The sequence below is a fragment of the Mastigoproctus giganteus genome, chromosome 1 (assembly GCF_048544385.1).
Source record: "Mastigoproctus giganteus isolate SK-2022 chromosome 1, ASM4854438v1, whole genome shotgun sequence".
In the NCBI taxonomy this organism is placed as follows: Eukaryota; Metazoa; Arthropoda; class Arachnida; order Uropygi; family Thelyphonidae; genus Mastigoproctus; species Mastigoproctus giganteus.
In genome coordinates, this window is record NC_143575.1 from 81,450,532 (window position 1) to 81,467,362 (window position 16,831).

Consider the following 16,831-nt stretch of genomic DNA (forward strand, 5'->3'; position numbering starts at 1 on the left):
AAAGTCTTTTTAAACTCCTAGTTATTTAGCTGTGTCCAAGGTGGTCTCAAACCATTGCCTTATATGGTAAAGCCGGGAGAATCTCGTAGTCCAAAGTACAAGTACAATAAAAGCCGGTAAGGGGAATGCTCGGGGCGCAGTGTGTCTTGTGAACTAGCAGCCGGCTTGTGTCTCTGACTGTGTAAGTACAGCTTGTTTCTGATTATATTCCTGTAATTGTGGGTGGGACAAAATCCGAAAGATAAGTTTAATAACTTTCAAAATTCATAATATTGGCAAATTTAGAAAATAATTTATATCTACGTTTTAATTAGACAGGAAAAGAAAAGCAAACGTCATTTAAGCAGTGGGAAGAAACACGGTAATGCCAAATTTTTATTTCTTTACTCTCATGGAAGCTTCATAGGGATTGCGTCTAAAAAGTTTATAAATGCAACGTCACCATATGACAGATAATGTAATCATCATTGTTAATTAAATTAATCGAGGGTTCGCCCTTTAGTGGTGAATTTAAATTTATCTTTTTTCCATGTAGAAAGTAGCCGTGTTAGTAATTTCCAGAAATTTTGTATTTGCAATCGTTTGAACATAAATTAGAAAATGTAATTGGATAGAAAAGGTATCGTTTTTGTTAAATACAGTTTCATGTTTCTTCCTCCAAATATGCCTCGTAATGTTGAGGTTAAAGAATGATTGCGTATTAATATTCAGCTTAAACCAAACCAATGGAATAATTGCGGAGTTTTGTATCTCCCCTTCTGGTCCCCAAATATGCATTCTTTACGTTTCACTTTAGTTTAAGCGCTAGCTGGCCTTTTAAGGCTGGAAGAATTGGTGCAAGGAGGCGTTTTTTCAGTAACTTGATGACATATCAAGTAGGGGTGGAGGCAGTGGGGATAACTTGGGGGGATGAATTCTTAACAGTGATTCAGTCAGCTGCCGTAGTTCCTTTAGTGTCGCTGCTGTAAGCGGAAATAACCATTCCTGATGAAGTGGATTGGAACAACGTAATTGATTATGCATTTCTTTCTGCAGGTTGCGTGCAGATTTGTAACTACTAATCATCATGTGTGACGACGATGTTGCTGCTCTTGTTGTGGATAATGGATCTGGTATGTGCAAAGCAGGATTTGCGGGCGATGATGCCCCTCGTGCTGTGTTTCCTTCCATTGTGGGACGCCCCAGGCATCAGGTATGTACAATTTTTTTTTTTTTTTTTTTTTTTTTTTTGCCAGTGTCGGATCTTGGATGGGGAAATCCCTCCAGAGCCTGAGTAAATAAAACTATAATACTATTGTTTTGTGATCTTAAGTTGTGTAGATTATATAAAATCTGGCCAAAAAAAAAAAAAAAAAATTGAGGGCTCACTCCAGATTATGGGTACAATTTGTCTTTGCGCTGGTATGGCCAAATTTCGGACCGAATCAAGCAAAAGTGTGGATTTTTAATAGACTCTTTTTTGGCCAACGAAAAAAAGGTTAGGTTAGTTACGCCAGTAATTCGGACAGATTCAAGCAAAAGAAGCCACTTCCTCCGGAGGTGTATCGATACCTAAACTAGACATAATCAAGAACTAGATAAATTATTAGGTTATACTCCAGAGTGGGGTTGGTCAGATGATATGGTAGTTTATTTATTTTTTTGCTGATGCTGTATAAGCTTGCATCGTTTGACACTACTAATCGGATATCGTTGTTCTGTCATTCGCCTTCGGAAAAAGTTTTGAATACGCCTACTGGCAATATTTTCAGTTTTTGAAGGTGATGGAGGAGCGTGAATGCTATGCTATGCTATGTTATGTTAAATTTTAAATTCGTGTGCTCTATCTTGTATGTAGACTAGCAGTTCTTTTGCTCTAAGATAGTTTGAAAATGTCTTGTGATCAAAGGGAATTGTTGAGCAGTGAATTTTACTTATACTATATTTGTGTGTATAAATTGGTATTTTGATTTTTGTTTATTGATGTAAATATGTGGGGTATAGATTAGCTAAACTAACTGCAAGATCCAAAATATTTGCTTTCAATTAATAACTTATGTAAATAAATGTGGTTAATGTCTGTTTTCATTATTCTTCTTAATTTGATTAATTTAGCAGCATTCTGCAGTTAAATTCTTTATTTCAGATTGAATGATTCCTATTGTAGTTGGAAAAAATATTAAAAAGAATTATACTTAAGAAAAAAGCAAACCCTAAGAGTCAATAGCATTTGTCTGACTGCAGCTTTCAGAAGGCTAGGATACTATTGTGAATGTGGATTCATTGGTTCTCAACAATGGGATGAAGACTTCCTGTTTAAGTAGTGGAAGCTGAAACACCTGTCAAATCTGTAGGGAGCAGTGATTTTTTTTTGTGATAACCGAATGTATTATTTCCATTATCTTTTTAAAACATTCCATGTGAATCTTGGAAGCATTTTAGTGACCATCATGCACTGACTACTCAGTTATGGAATAACTTTTCAAACATTTTTAATATAAGCTGATTCGAACTGAATATAGCTGAGTAATCAGTGTGTATGATGGTTATGCATTTTAAATGTATAACCATCATACACACTGCAGTAAACTGGAAGCATTTTACCACGAGAAACAAAATGCTTGTAAATAACCATAGTTGTAACTTCCTCCACCTTTAGAGGTATGTTTTATTGTCAAATATCAACCAACAAGCAAGAGTTACTATTGATAGTACTAATTATGAGGAATTAGGTATCTAGCTAGATTACTTAATTCCTCTGATATATGAATAAAAGCTATTATGAGTTTAATGTATACATGTTTTCAGGGTTTGGTTTTTTTTTTTTCTAAATTGTTTTTTAAAAGTGGTAATTTAATCAGTAAGGCTACTGTAGTTCCTATATAAAAAAAATTTTTATATAGGAACTACAGTAACGCCCAATATCAGAGGACGAAATAACTGGGATCTCAACAGCTCTGGTTAATCCTGCTTCTTGGAACTGCTACTCAGTTACAAGTAACAACAAGGAAAATCCACTTTAGCTGACGTGATTCAAAATTTACATAGTACAATTTGCAAGGACTAAAAAAAAAAAAAAACTTTTGCATTTTTTTTTTACAAAAAATTATTATGTAGCTATTAAACTGCATGTTTTGTCACAATTAAGAGTTCCATTTTGCAGACTGAAAGTTTATTTCCCAACCATCTTAGATAATTGCCATTGTCCCAACACAGGTTGGTTTACCTCATGTAGTAGGTGCCCTTGTGAGGGGAATGCCAATTCACTCCAGACACTGTAGGAATAACTTTTATCAACATTTTTAATATAAGCTGATTTGAACTGAATATAACCCTGGCATACAGATTGGAAATTTTAACTTTTAAACTTATATTAAAAAATTAAATTAATTTTTTTAATAGTAATATGGAAATTTTTTAAATCCTACTAAATACCTTTTTTCTTTTAATTTGTACTCCGTACAGTAATTGTTTTAATATGCCTTCATTTGAGGGGGATGAAAGTTATTTTATATTAACTTTTGAAGTTTGTAGAGTTTTTAATATAAAATTAAAGATTAAGTAGTTTTATGTTTGTTAATAGGGTGTGATGGTTGGCATGGGTCAGAAGGATAGTTATGTAGGTGATGAGGCCCAGAGCAAAAGGGGTATTCTTACTCTGAAGTACCCGATTGAGCATGGTATTGTAACCAACTGGGATGATATGGAGAAGATTTGGCACCACACTTTCTACAATGAACTTAGAGTGGCTCCTGAGGAACATCCTGTGCTTCTGACAGAAGCACCTCTGAATCCTAAAGCAAATAGAGAAAAAATGACACAGATCATGTTTGAGACCTTTAACACCCCTGCTATGTATGTAGCTATTCAAGCAGTGCTGTCTCTGTATGCTTCTGGCCGAACAACTGGTATTGTGCTAGATTCTGGTGATGGAGTATCTCATACAGTTCCCATCTATGAGGGTTATGCACTTCCTCATGCTATCCTTCGTTTGGATTTGGCTGGGCGTGATCTTACAGATTATCTTATGAAAATTTTAACTGAAAGAGGTTACTCCTTTACTACAACAGGTGAGTTTGTTTAGTTTGGGTTACTACTTTTTATTTTCCACTTGATTTATGAGTTTACTTTTTTAAAACCCATTTATCTTTATTTTAATTTACTTTATTTTAATAATTGCTTATATCAATATATTGGAACTTTGCAAGTAACCAAATTTTAAATTTGGTTATTGTCACGTATTGTTTAGTGTTTCTCAGCGTCCTAATTCTGGGAGTGTTGTGTGAAGAATGTTCTGGGTTGTGGTGGTACTCTCAAAAAAGGGGTTCATCAGAATTAAACTGGAATTGGTTGTGCTGGGTTGGTTTGACTTTGGCAATTGTGCTTTATCTACTCTGTCCACACAGCTGAAATGTCTAATAAGACGTTTTCTTTGCTATTTTTGAATATAATTTAATGGTGCACTGTATTCAGTTATGCTGATTGTGGGCCATACAAATTTTTATAACCTACCCAGTTTTTTGCAGTAAACTGGTTGCTAATGTCTAAATAGTGATTATGGTGGCTTACTTTATTGCTTGGAAAGGTCTGGTTTTTATTTCTGTTTTTGACCAGAGAACCATCAAAGGTTTAGACTTGCTAGCTAAAATAATCATAGCTTGTCTTGGGCAAGCTAGGGGTTTTTTTTATAGCCATCATTCCACAAAGATGCAGAAAAGTCTGAATTATTTTCTAATTGTACATAACTTAGTTAAACCTAATTTATATACATGTTGATCAACATGTTTTCCATTACTGTTAGCATGCTCTTTTCTGCCACATGCATTTCTTCCATTTGGTAATGCTCTGCCTTTTTGACATTGAAACTGACATGTGCTTTACATTTTGTGCAGTGATTGTGCCTGTTATTCATATGCTGGCATAAATAGTGTTCGTCCAAGCATGTGGTTTAAATTCTTTGCTTGAATGCTGACATTTTAAAAGGAGGTTTTTTTTTTTAATTTGCAAAAATTAAATGTTTAATATAAAGCATGGATTTTTTTTTAGTTTTTTTTTCTTTTCAAATTTCCTTCTGACTAGTTATGGGTTAAAGCAGCAGTTCTCAAACGTTTTGGTCTCAGGACCACTTTACACTCTTACTATTATGAAAATAGTTTTGACCTTCAAGACTCCCTGAAAGGTTCATGTTTACCACAGACCCCAGGGATCTGTGGACCACACTTTTGAGAACTGCTGGGCTAAAGCACTGAATTATAACATGCCTTTTTGAATTTTTTTTTTTTTTTTTTATACCTCATTTGGGAAAAAAGGACTCCCACTTAGTTGCTGTTCTTAACTTTGAACAAATTGAAATTTTAGCATTCCTTAAATCTTGACAAATTCATGGAAAAGATTAACCACTGAAACAACTTCTTTTTTTTTTTTAAGATTAGTCGAGCTTTTTAATTTTACCTTTTTGTAGAAACAAAGTAATGCTTTTCCTATTGTGTGATATTGACATTTATTCATGTTATACTTAGGTTAGGAAACAGAAATGGAAGTGCATATTATACATTAAAACTGTTTTTTAGAATTTTTGCTCTCATTGCAAGTATTATAGCACATTTTTGTAAATGATACCAAATACTTTTTTTATTAATTAGCAGTTTCTAACCCCCCCCCCCTTTGTGGCAAATCTATTCTCCCCACCCCCCAAAGTGTTAAAAGCAAATAACATAGCTTAGTGCTAAAGCATCATTACATTATCTCATTGTGATACACTTCACAACAAATTACTTGTATTACTTTGAATATGTAATATTTTTCCAATCAAGAAGTCTTTTTTATTCTCATGGTGCATTTGTGGGTACTACCACCCAAACAGCTGTTTCAGGATTAAGTGGCTGCTCCCTCGGTGAGTGGATCTGTTCCTGGTGATACAGAAGCTGACAACCCAGTTGTGAATTTTTATTTCATAATAAGAGATGTCAAATGGGTTATAGTTGAAACATATCTTCAGGGCACAAACCTTCAAACTGCAGATAAATTTGACTACACAAATTAGTGCTAAAGCATTGTGTTTTTAGCAGTAATCAACTGAAAAGGCATCATTACATCAAAGCAGACTCTAATTAACTTTTTAAAATACTTGTTTCATGGTATCTCTGTTAACACTTATTTTACTTAAATTTAGTGATGATTACTAAAAATAAATTGTAATGTTATACAACAATGGGAATTGACTGAACATAATACATTATTTTATTTTTTTTAATCAACCCTGGAGAGGCTGGATTTGCCAAGGTGAAGTAGTATAATGGCTCCTGGCCTTCTCTAGGTGCAAACGAAGTTACTGTAAGGAGTTTAACATTTGTCTACCTGATATTCCATATATGCAAGATTTCTTTTTTTTTTGGTTTGAACATCCAGTCCATTTTTCAGAAGGGTGGCAAAAGATCTGTAATATCTTTCCAATATTACAGGATATTGGAAAGATATTATAGCCACAGATAATTGAAATGCAGAAAGAAAAAAATTATTTTGAACATGTCACAAGATGATATTTAGGTTCTTCCATTTTTACAGGACTACGAGTTGATGCATTCTTAAAGGTCTGTGGAAGTTTGTAGGTATAACCACATTCTTTTGCAAAAATGGGCTGGGGAAAGTAACTGATCAAAGCAGACTATAGAGTGAAGGATAAAACAAACCACATTCTGTTAGATGCATGACTTCTATCAGTGCTGTTCATAATGTGGAAATTTGTCCTTTTCAAATACAATTAGAACAAAATGTTTTTTCTAAATTATTGATGGCACAATCTCAATTCATGTTGCATTCGTGGGAGAAATGTTTAAAATTTACTTGTTCTTTGAATACCACTGTTACAAAAAAATTTTTATTATAGAGACTTCCTATTAGTTCTAGGAAATACAGCAAGATCCACTTGGGATTTTCAGAATTATACTACACTGAATATAATTTAATGGTGCACTGTATTCAGTTATGCTGATTGTGGGCAATACAAATTTTTATGACATACCTAGTTTTTTGCAGCAAACAGGTCTGAATAGTGATTATGGTGGCTTACTTTGTTGCGAGAACCATAAAAGGTTTAGACTTGCTAGCTAAAATAATCCTAGTTAATCTTGGTCAAGCTAGGATTTTCCTTTTTTTAGCCATCACTCCACAAAGATGCAAAATTCATCTAACACAGTTGAGTTGAACCCTCTTCTGGCCAGTGAAAGGAAACTACCATTGTAGTCGGCTTACTCCATGGAGGTAGGGGTTTGTTTGAAAATATTTAAGTACATGCAAGTCTTTATGTTGTTGTTTGTTATTTAGGAGCATTAGCAACTAAGGCCATATTGCTCCAGGAATATGCAGTGGTCATTCCCTTGACCTTTCCACATCCTCTGTATTTGGTGGTGACGGGCTCAAACCGCGGTCTAATCAAGAAGAGTGTGCTACGCACTGCTGCTCTTCCCACCTGGCTACGGAGGCGCCCCTTAGGTCTTTATGTGCTTGCCGCCTTACTTAATATACTGCAATGAAATAGAGCAGATTAGTTTCAATGTGGTATTGTTAAAGTAGTTCCTAGATGATGGTTTGTGTGTAGAAGGAAAATATGTGACAGGCAGGTATTCAGACATCTGTCAAGAGTGTGGGTAGATGTCACATCTGGGGAGAAATAAATCCTTTTTCATAACTCAATTCTTTAATTACTTTAATTTGTCATTTTATGTGTGTTTGGAAAGGTCTGGATTTCATTCTTGCATGAAGATTACTCTGTACCTTACTGGCAGAGGTAGAGTATATTCTGTTTTTAGACAAGTTTGAATATATTTTAATTTTTCCCTCCCACCTGTAGATCCCTTTTTTATTCGTGACTTTACTGGTAGACCCACAAAGTTGAATTTTGTAAACAATTTAATATAACTTCAGTTTTTTTCCTCCTGCATTATTGAACATGCAGATTTAAAGAAAATAATCTGCCCATATGTTTTGCTATGTGATTCCCACCCCCTGCTTCCTGAATGGAAGAGCAATTCCATAATGCTCCCCTACTCAACCTTTCTGAGAGATAGAATTAGTGTAATGGATGAAGTTATCTTTTGCTATATAACGAATTCATGGTGCACATAATGACAAGTTTCTGTGCATGTGGAAGGTGGTCTTTTTTTTTTTGGTATGTGGGTATGGGGACGGATCTGTGGACCAGTCTTCATGCTACTGCCTTAGGCTTTATCTTGTGAAACAAATGAGCTTTTCAACACTTTTTTTCTTCTTCCTGGCTTATGTTACCTTGGTGCTAACCCATCCAAGGTCTTCCAGTTGTGTAGTTCCCTGAGGAGCTGTTATACATGTGTCATATGAGCGGCATTTTAAAATGTCACACCCAAAAGTTCACTGATCCCATCCTTCCACCTAGTTTCAGGTCTTCCTTTAATGGCAGTTTTTGGAGTTGGTTTTGATGTGGTCTTGGCATCAGATAATGTGGTTGTATGCCATTGCCTACCACATGGCTGATTTTGAAAAGGGCCAGCTTTAATCATAGGAAGAGTCAACATGCATCCCACGAGATGCTCTTAAAGAAGAAAGTGACTACAGCAGAGCCCCACTTAGTGCAGGCCGACAGGGCTAGCCGGTTGGGTAAAGTGCCTGCCTGGCAACCCAAAGGTCACGGGTTTGATTCCTGCCTCGGGCTTGGATCAAAGTACTGCAAAAACCTTGGGAGGTGCATTATGGCCACAGAAGCCTATGTGCCAACAACCAAAAAAAAAAAAAAAAAAAACTTAGTGCAGTAGGCTGTTTACAACTGGTTTCCACCTCATTTCCAAGATATATCTGACCAATATTTGAAACTGGTTCAAATAAATGTAGGTTGCAACTTGCTGTATAAGAAGGTAATCTGCTTAATTCAAATAAAAATAGGTTTTGTATTTACATTTGATGTTAAGACATGAGTTTAAAACCTCACTGAATCTTCTAATTTAGTTTCAGAAGGCTGATTAGATTGCATTTTTTGGTATCTTCTCATTACTTGGATGTATATTTAGTAACCTCTCTTAATATGATCTAGGCAAAATGGTATCTTGCCATTCAATTTTTTTCATCAGAATTAATTAAACCTTCCAATACTCTAATTTTGTGCTTGTACAGTAATTGATGTGATTTCTTTGGAATTGTGCAATCTTCCTCCCCCCCCCCATTCATAGGAGTACATCTTCAAATTCATTAAGTTACATTGAACTTAATGAATTGGCATCAATTTAAGTAAAATATAATTTTACTTAAGTTGATGCCAATGAAATACTTGGATATAGAAAACACACAGTAAATGGCATTTAATATTATGTAAATTTCCATTTTTATGGAAGAACTGGCACAAACAGTGGAAGATTTCCTGTTAATCTTAATTTATAATTTTGACTTGTAAAATGACAACTCCTGTGATCAGTGTCTTTCTCTTTGATCTTGACACCATGTGTTTTTAAACATGGTCCAGTGTTCCAGGTTCGCTGTCAACATTGCCATCTGGAAATCCATTTCTTTTGAAAGAAATGGCAAAATTACCTGAATTTTACTTTATACTGAAAAAAACTAATGTGATAATATTGTTTATTCTTTAAACTGATATATTGATACAAATTTAAAATATATTTTACATTGGCAAGACATGCTACAGAGGGTGTATTAATACATGCCACTTATTTTGTGAGGAGACCCTGTACCTTTCTCAGTAGTAGAAGTGTCAACTTAAGTTAAAGCAGTATAGAAAGATTCTGAAACTGAATAACAAAGATTTGAGTAAGGGATGTATATATATACTGTTGGTAATTCTTTATTAGCTATACTGGCTCAAACTTTGTTTTTGTTTGGAGAAAAGAATTTTTTTTTTCTTCCCATAAAAATTGCTTTTAAAGATCAATATATGCACTGCTATAGTATTACCAAAGAACAGTAATCCTTTTTGTAGTTAAAAACTTAGTTTGAAATGAAATGCTAGGTAGTTTCGTAGTACAAAGCCAATGTGTTAATAATTGACTTTTTTTTTCTATTTTGTAACATTAATATTTGGTAATTTATAGGCACTTGAATTATTATTGTTCTGATTGCTGAATTTTCTTATTTATGCAGCTGAAAGAGAAATTGTTCGTGATATAAAGGAAAAGCTCTGTTATGTTGCATTAGACTTTGAACAGGAAATGGCTACTGCTGCTTCATCGTCATCATTGGAAAAGTCATATGAACTTCCTGATGGGCAAGTGATTACCATTGGCAATGAACGGTTCAGATGCCCTGAAGCTCTCTTCCAACCATCATTCCTGGGTATGGAATCATGTGGTATCCACGAAACCACTTACAACTCAATCATGAAATGTGATGTTGATATCCGTAAGGACCTTTATGCCAATACTGTTTTGTCTGGTGGTACTACTATGTACCCTGGTATTGCTGACAGAATGCAGAAGGAGATTACTGCCTTGGCTCCAAGTACAATGAAGATTAAAATAATTGCACCACCAGAAAGAAAATATTCAGTTTGGATTGGTGGCTCTATCCTGGCTTCTCTTTCAACTTTCCAACAGATGTGGATCTCTAAACAAGAATATGATGAATCTGGTCCAAGCATTGTGCATCGCAAGTGTTTCTAAATAAGCTCTTTTAATTGACATAATTATGCAGTGTAGCTGAAAGGTATTTGGCACACTGTTCATGAAAGTATCTCCATGTTCCTAGAGCCTGTTTTTGAGGCTTGAGGTTATTTGAAAGTATTTATGGAAGAAATACTCAATTCTGTAATAAAGTTTGGCCTCAGTGTAGGAGTGACAGAATTGATGTACAGCTTCATTAGCAGAAAGCTAGATTTTTGATAGTCATGGATAATAATTGTGATGTGTAATTTATAAATGTTGTATACTAAATTGGAAAGAAAAATAAAATCTCTTATCCTTTTATCTAGTTGTGAAATTTTTCCTATGCTACAAATTACATGTTCACTACAAAATTAAGTTTTGTAATTTAACATGTATGTAATTGTGGGAATTAGGTTGGAATTAAAATCAATAAAACTTACCAAATATTTTAAGAGGTGAAGTGACTTTTCCATCTGCAATTCTTAGGTACATGATGGCATGAATTTTTTTATTTTCTGCCAGAGATGAGGCCAATTTCTGACAATTTTTTTTTTTTTAGCATATTTAGAATTAGAAATGTAATTCAAGGGAGCACAGCAAGCATATAAGGCTTAAATAAGAAAGTCTACTTCAGTTGGTGTGCTAGAGCCTTCTATTTTCAGTTAGGTGGTAGCAGATCTTTTTTAATGTTTTTGTACTTTGGCAACTATCTTTGTCACTCAATCTTTTATGCCAAGGGGCTTCACTAGAAATTGAGACCCACTTTGTGTAAAGGAGAGGTGGATTTTAATGTCCATACTTGTCTGCTTTATTAAGCTAATAAAGACTTTGTTTGGGTTCTACTCTGTTAATATAGCTACTGTTTCTTTGCAAATTGAATATAAACAGTTCTTGTCAGTTCATGACAAAGCATTTTTTCTGTTCATTAAATACAGGATGGTTACTCCCAGTAAAAGATTTTGGGGTAGGTAAACTGTAGGATAAAAAATTGTATTTCAGCTTGCTCTTGTTTTTTTGATACTTTTATGAATATCAAACTTTGTTATTTGATCTCAAAGCAGCTTCAGCTGTGTCGGGGGTGAATCTTAAAGCTTAGTGTTATTCCTTCAGTGTGTCACCTGGTTAATCTGTTGGATTAACCAGGTGACACACTGGTTAATCCAACAGATTAATTGAAAAACACTCCCTATTTTCAATGCATAGTCTCGAGAGGTGCTGTCATCTTATCTTGCAGTGAGGTATATACTACTTTCAGCATTGTTTTGTAAAAGAAAGCTGGTATGTCTGCAGTTTAAAAGCATTAAGTTTGTAGTAAGTGTATAAACATTAGTGAAAAGTTTTTTTTTTCATCTTATTAATTTTATGTGCAAACATGACAACACATCAGTTAAAGCATAAATTTTACTTTTGATTTCTTTCAAATTCGAGGGTTAAGTGAGGTTTTTTTTTTTTTTCAGTGTTCAATTTTTTTATTGTTCTGAGTGGTGCTCCTGCAGCCACTGCTATTCTGCATGTCATATGAGTGGCAAATGGGCTTTTTATTACTTATTTTTTGCCATAATGGAATGCCTAGTTTCAGCACTGCATTATGGCATACTGTTTGTTGATATTTTTATGCCCAGGGTAAAATTATTAAATGAATTGCATCTCCAATTATCCATAACTATTTTAGTATGGCTGTGACTTTTTTTGCTGAGGGCAGATTTCTTGTATGTATTGATCTGTTTCCACTAAAAACTATTACAGATTACATTGGTTTGTGGAAACAAAATAATTGGCTTCATTTTTATTAATTTTCAAAAGTGGGTTAAACTTTGACTACTTTTTTTTTTTTCCAACTGTCACAAAATAATTGATAATTTAATGCCCTTTTAAAATTGTGTCACTGTTTATGTATGAATGTTGTTACATATTTCCCCCTATTCTTTAAAGGCAGATGTAGCTCAAAGAGTGAGTATATGAAATGCTAGTGAACATTTAATAACTAGGATTTTGAGAAAGTATGAATTGCCATTTTGTTAACTTTTTCATGTTACTTATTTCCAAACTGCTTGAAATTAACGTTGGTTTACTCAAATAACTGTAGAGGAAAGGTGTTACTGAACAAAAATTATAGAGCAGTGGTGAAGCATTTTTTTTTTTTTAACCTTCGTTGGTCCTAGATTGTAAGACAATCAAACAGTTTAATTTTATTCAAATTTTTATGTAGGAAATCTTTTATAAATATAAAAGTACTACAAAAAACATTTACATATTTATTTGGAATAAGCACATTTATGTAATATCTTGCAGTGTTAACCTTTTTGTGGCATTTTATTTTAATGCACATCAACAAATTTCTCTTGTTAGATAAAAAAAAAAAAAAAATAGGTCTTTTTAGTTTGTGTTTTTTTTTTTTTTTTTTTTTTTTTTTAACAGCTTCTGGAACTACCGTATTTCCCCATGTATAAGACGCACCTTAATTTTGGGGCCCGAAATTTGAAAAAAAATGTATTACATAAAAGTTTATTGAACTCAAGTTTTATTCATCATAAAATTCATACAACTCCTCATCACTGTCAAAACTCCCATCCATTAGCTTGTCCTCATCTGTGTCTGATGATGAATCACTGTCTTCATATATTGTCCTTGTCCTCAGTTCCATCTATGGCATTTGAAATGCCACACTTCTTTAATGACTTGACAATGATCTCAATCTTGATATTATCCCAGGATCTTTTCACCCAGGTACAAACTTCTCCTATAGTTGGTTTCTTCCTGCTGGTGTCAAATTGTCCCCAGAAGACTTCATCCATTGGTCTCTCATGGCAGCTTTGAAAGGTTTGTTAATGCTTGACATCAAGTGGTTGGAGCTGGGATGTCAAGCCTCCAGGTATGAAGGCAAGTTTTGTTTTTTTTTTTTTTGCTCTGCAGCAATCTTTGTGTTTTTTGTTTATGTGTGTCCTGAACTGATCAAGCACCAATAGGGCAGGTTTGCGTAAGAGCCCACCTGGTCTCCTGCTCCAAACTTTCTCAAACCAGATCTTCATCCCATCCAACCCTTGTCATGAACGTGGACAATCACTCCTCGAGGAATGTCTTCTTTTGGCATTGTTTTGCATTTGAAAATCAGCATAGGAGGCAGCTTCCATCAGCACCACAAGCTAGAACAACTGTATAATGGCTCTTTTCATGTCCACTTGTCTTCACAGTTTTCACCCCTTCTTATCAACAGTTCTGTTACTTGGGACATCAAATTGACGGGGACTTCATCCATATTTGCAATCTGTCTCAACTCAAACTGATGTCTTCCGACATTGAATGACAAAACAATGAAATTTCAAGGACCTTCTGCTCATAGCTTTCAGGCATCTTTTGGGCAAGTCTGGTGCATGTACACATGCTTAGTCCATTCTGTTTCATGAACCTGAAGCACCAATTGTGTCCTCCTTTGAAATCAGTAACTTCTTTTTCATCAGCAAATCTTCTTGCATCATGCTGAACCACCTTTGTGGATACAGTAATTCCAATTGCCCTTTGCTCTTCAATTCCTTCTCTAAATCAGGCTATTTTGCTGACTTGCTTCTCATGGCCTTCTTCTGCCGTGGCTTTTTTCAGTAGGGTTTCTTCTTCCCGTAGCCAATCTTGGATTGTTTTCTTAGTTGGAGGAGGACCAAACTTACGTTCAGCAGCACGATTTCCATCCACTTTTGCAAACTGGATCACCTTTAACTTGAATTCAGCACTGTACGAAAATCTTTTCTGAGCCATTTCTGGGCAGAACGTGGCAAAACAACCTAATATACCCGTAACAAGTGCGAAACAATGAGTGCAAAGACAAAAAGCGGGAAATGCAAGTAAAAAAATCTACAACCACTGTATAAGACGCACACAGCTTTTAGACCCCAAATTTTTTGAAAAAGGTGCATCTTATACATGGGGAAATACGGTAAGTTGATGTTAATAGGCATGGTCTGGTGTAGTCCTTGTGACTAGCATAGTTGGAGCTACAGCTCTTTCACACCAGGAAGGAGCTGTAGGCCACAGCTTGATTCTCATCATGAGCTGATGAACATTTATTGGATGGGAGGATCTTTGCATTCATGCTATGGCCAAGATATTTACCTTCATCCTCCGAAGAGGTAAACACCATAAAAGTAAGTAAATGAAATTTAAACACAGTTATTCATACTGAGTCATCTGCTAACAGGGAATCCATCCTTTTAGTTTTCATCAGTCCAAAGTTGATGGGGGGTTTTTTTTTTGCTTAAGATTAGCCATCATATTTCTTAGTTTAGTGGGTGATGATAAATACACATTTTGGAGGCGTTACCAATTTGCCTGAAGGGACTGGATAATTAATTATAATTAGAGTTCCAAAAAAGCAAACTGCACTTTGAAAAGGCAAGAGATGTCAAAAGATATAAATATATTTAATTTCAAGTTTTTTAACACTTTAATTAGAATATTAATTGCAATATTAAATTATAATCATATTTATAGTACTAAACCCAAAAATAAGTATGGAAATTTTATTGTATATTTGCCATCTTGAAAGTCTTAAATGTTTTTTTAATAACCAACTACAGTGGTAGGTAGGTGCCATCATTGCACACATTATTGTTCTCTATTTTAATACCAAGTATTCTTAGGCAAAGGAACTAGGGCAATGAAGTGTGTATGTGTGTATATATAGGCAGTTCCCGGTTTAAGAGGTGTTTTTTTTCCTTCCTGCAAGTATCAACAAAATCGAAAATATGAACATTACTATAAAAAAAAAAAAAAAAAACAATAAATACCTCATTTAAAATCATGCATGTAGCTATACAATATGGTGCACCCCCGCGTTATGATATTAATCCATTCCAGATACGCCATCGTAATGTGAACCCAAAACATTGTTTTTTGGTAATTTGTTCCATGACCTCAGAAGTCAATTTTTGCTATTTAATTCTAAAAGGTCGTTTTATAGTGTAAATTGTATTAGTTTCAATTTACACTATTTTCAATTCAAATTATTAAAATGCACTACACTTTCACCGTAATATGTTCTGTTATAAGAACCAATTTTGAACGGCTTTGATATTTTTTTAAAGCACGTTTCTGGAGGTCACGATGGTAAAACAATTTGCATTTTCCGGTTTATTGGGCTTTTCTGTTAGTGCAAGCAGTTATAAGCAGATAGTGAAAATACCGATAGCTGGAATTGTCTTTTTTTTTTTTTTTACATTATGGTGAAATGTTTTTCCCTTTACTGAAATCTTCAATCGGATAAAAACAAATTTTCAGAATCTTCTCTTTATTCCTTTTATTTTTTTTAAACTTGTTACTCCGTGCAAATTGTGTTAGCTGCAATTTGTGTTCCATTAAAAATGCTTATGCATGCCACTGAAATTTATAAAGAAAAGGGGATTATCTTGGAAACATTGAAGCATTTCTGAAGACGATTCCTTGTGTAACAAATCAGAGTGCCGAGCCAATAATGAGTGATTGAGCGTGCATTTAGTTGTTGATAAAGAATAAACATTCTTTAACATTTGTAAGTCATAAATAATTTCTTTATTATTATAATTTGCTTGATTTTACAGACTTCAATCTTTGTTTAAACATAAACCAATTGGCTAACTAATTTCAATAACATAACCCCAATTTTTAGCATTGTCTATGGGAAATAAATTCCCGCTTTACGAGCGCACACTAGGAACGAATTAACTCATCAAGTTGGGAACTACCTGTATATAATTGTGTTCAGATGGTTTGCTGGATGAGAATCTGAAGTTTCCAGCAGAAAAACCCTTGATGGACCAATTAAGTTGGCAACTTTGGAAAAGAAAGCCCATAAAAATATTAGTTTTCATTCATGGGATTCAAACTTCATCTCTTTCTACCTGGTGTAAAAGGTTCTGTTATTTCTGGTTTTTAGGAGCATTAGCAACTAAGGTCATATAGCTCTGGGATATGCGGTGGTCATTCCCTGACCTTTCCGTTTTTGGTGGTGACAGGCTCGAACCCCGGTCTAATCAAGAAGCGTGTGCTACACACTGCTGCTCCTTCCCACCTGGCTACGGCGGTGCCGTGTAAAAGGACTATTGATTATATCTGCTGCTATTTGTGAGGGCAAATTAAATTGTAGTCTGGCACAATGTAGCAAACAGTCCACTCGATTCCAAGAAATATTCTTTCACTGTTCCATATCAAGGAGGGATTGATCAAGATGGCACCTGGGAAGCATGTAGTCAATTTCCAGAATTTTT

At 34.6% G+C, this 16,831-nt stretch overlaps 1 protein-coding gene across 1 annotated transcript; it reads left to right on the forward strand.

The window, feature by feature from the left end:
* The first annotated feature begins 53 nt into the window (after positions 1–53).
* LOC150090930 (actin 403-like) lies at positions 54–10,919 on the forward strand. Its single transcript, XM_090373505.1, has 4 exons — positions 54–181; positions 1,036–1,192; positions 3,563–4,049; positions 10,099–10,919. Exons 2-4 carry the CDS (start codon positions 1,067–1,069, stop codon positions 10,614–10,616), a joined length of 1,131 nt encoding a protein of 376 aa, XP_090229631.1. The 5' UTR covers positions 54–181; positions 1,036–1,066; the 3' UTR covers positions 10,617–10,919.
* The last annotated feature ends 5,912 nt before the right edge of the window (positions 10,920–16,831 follow it).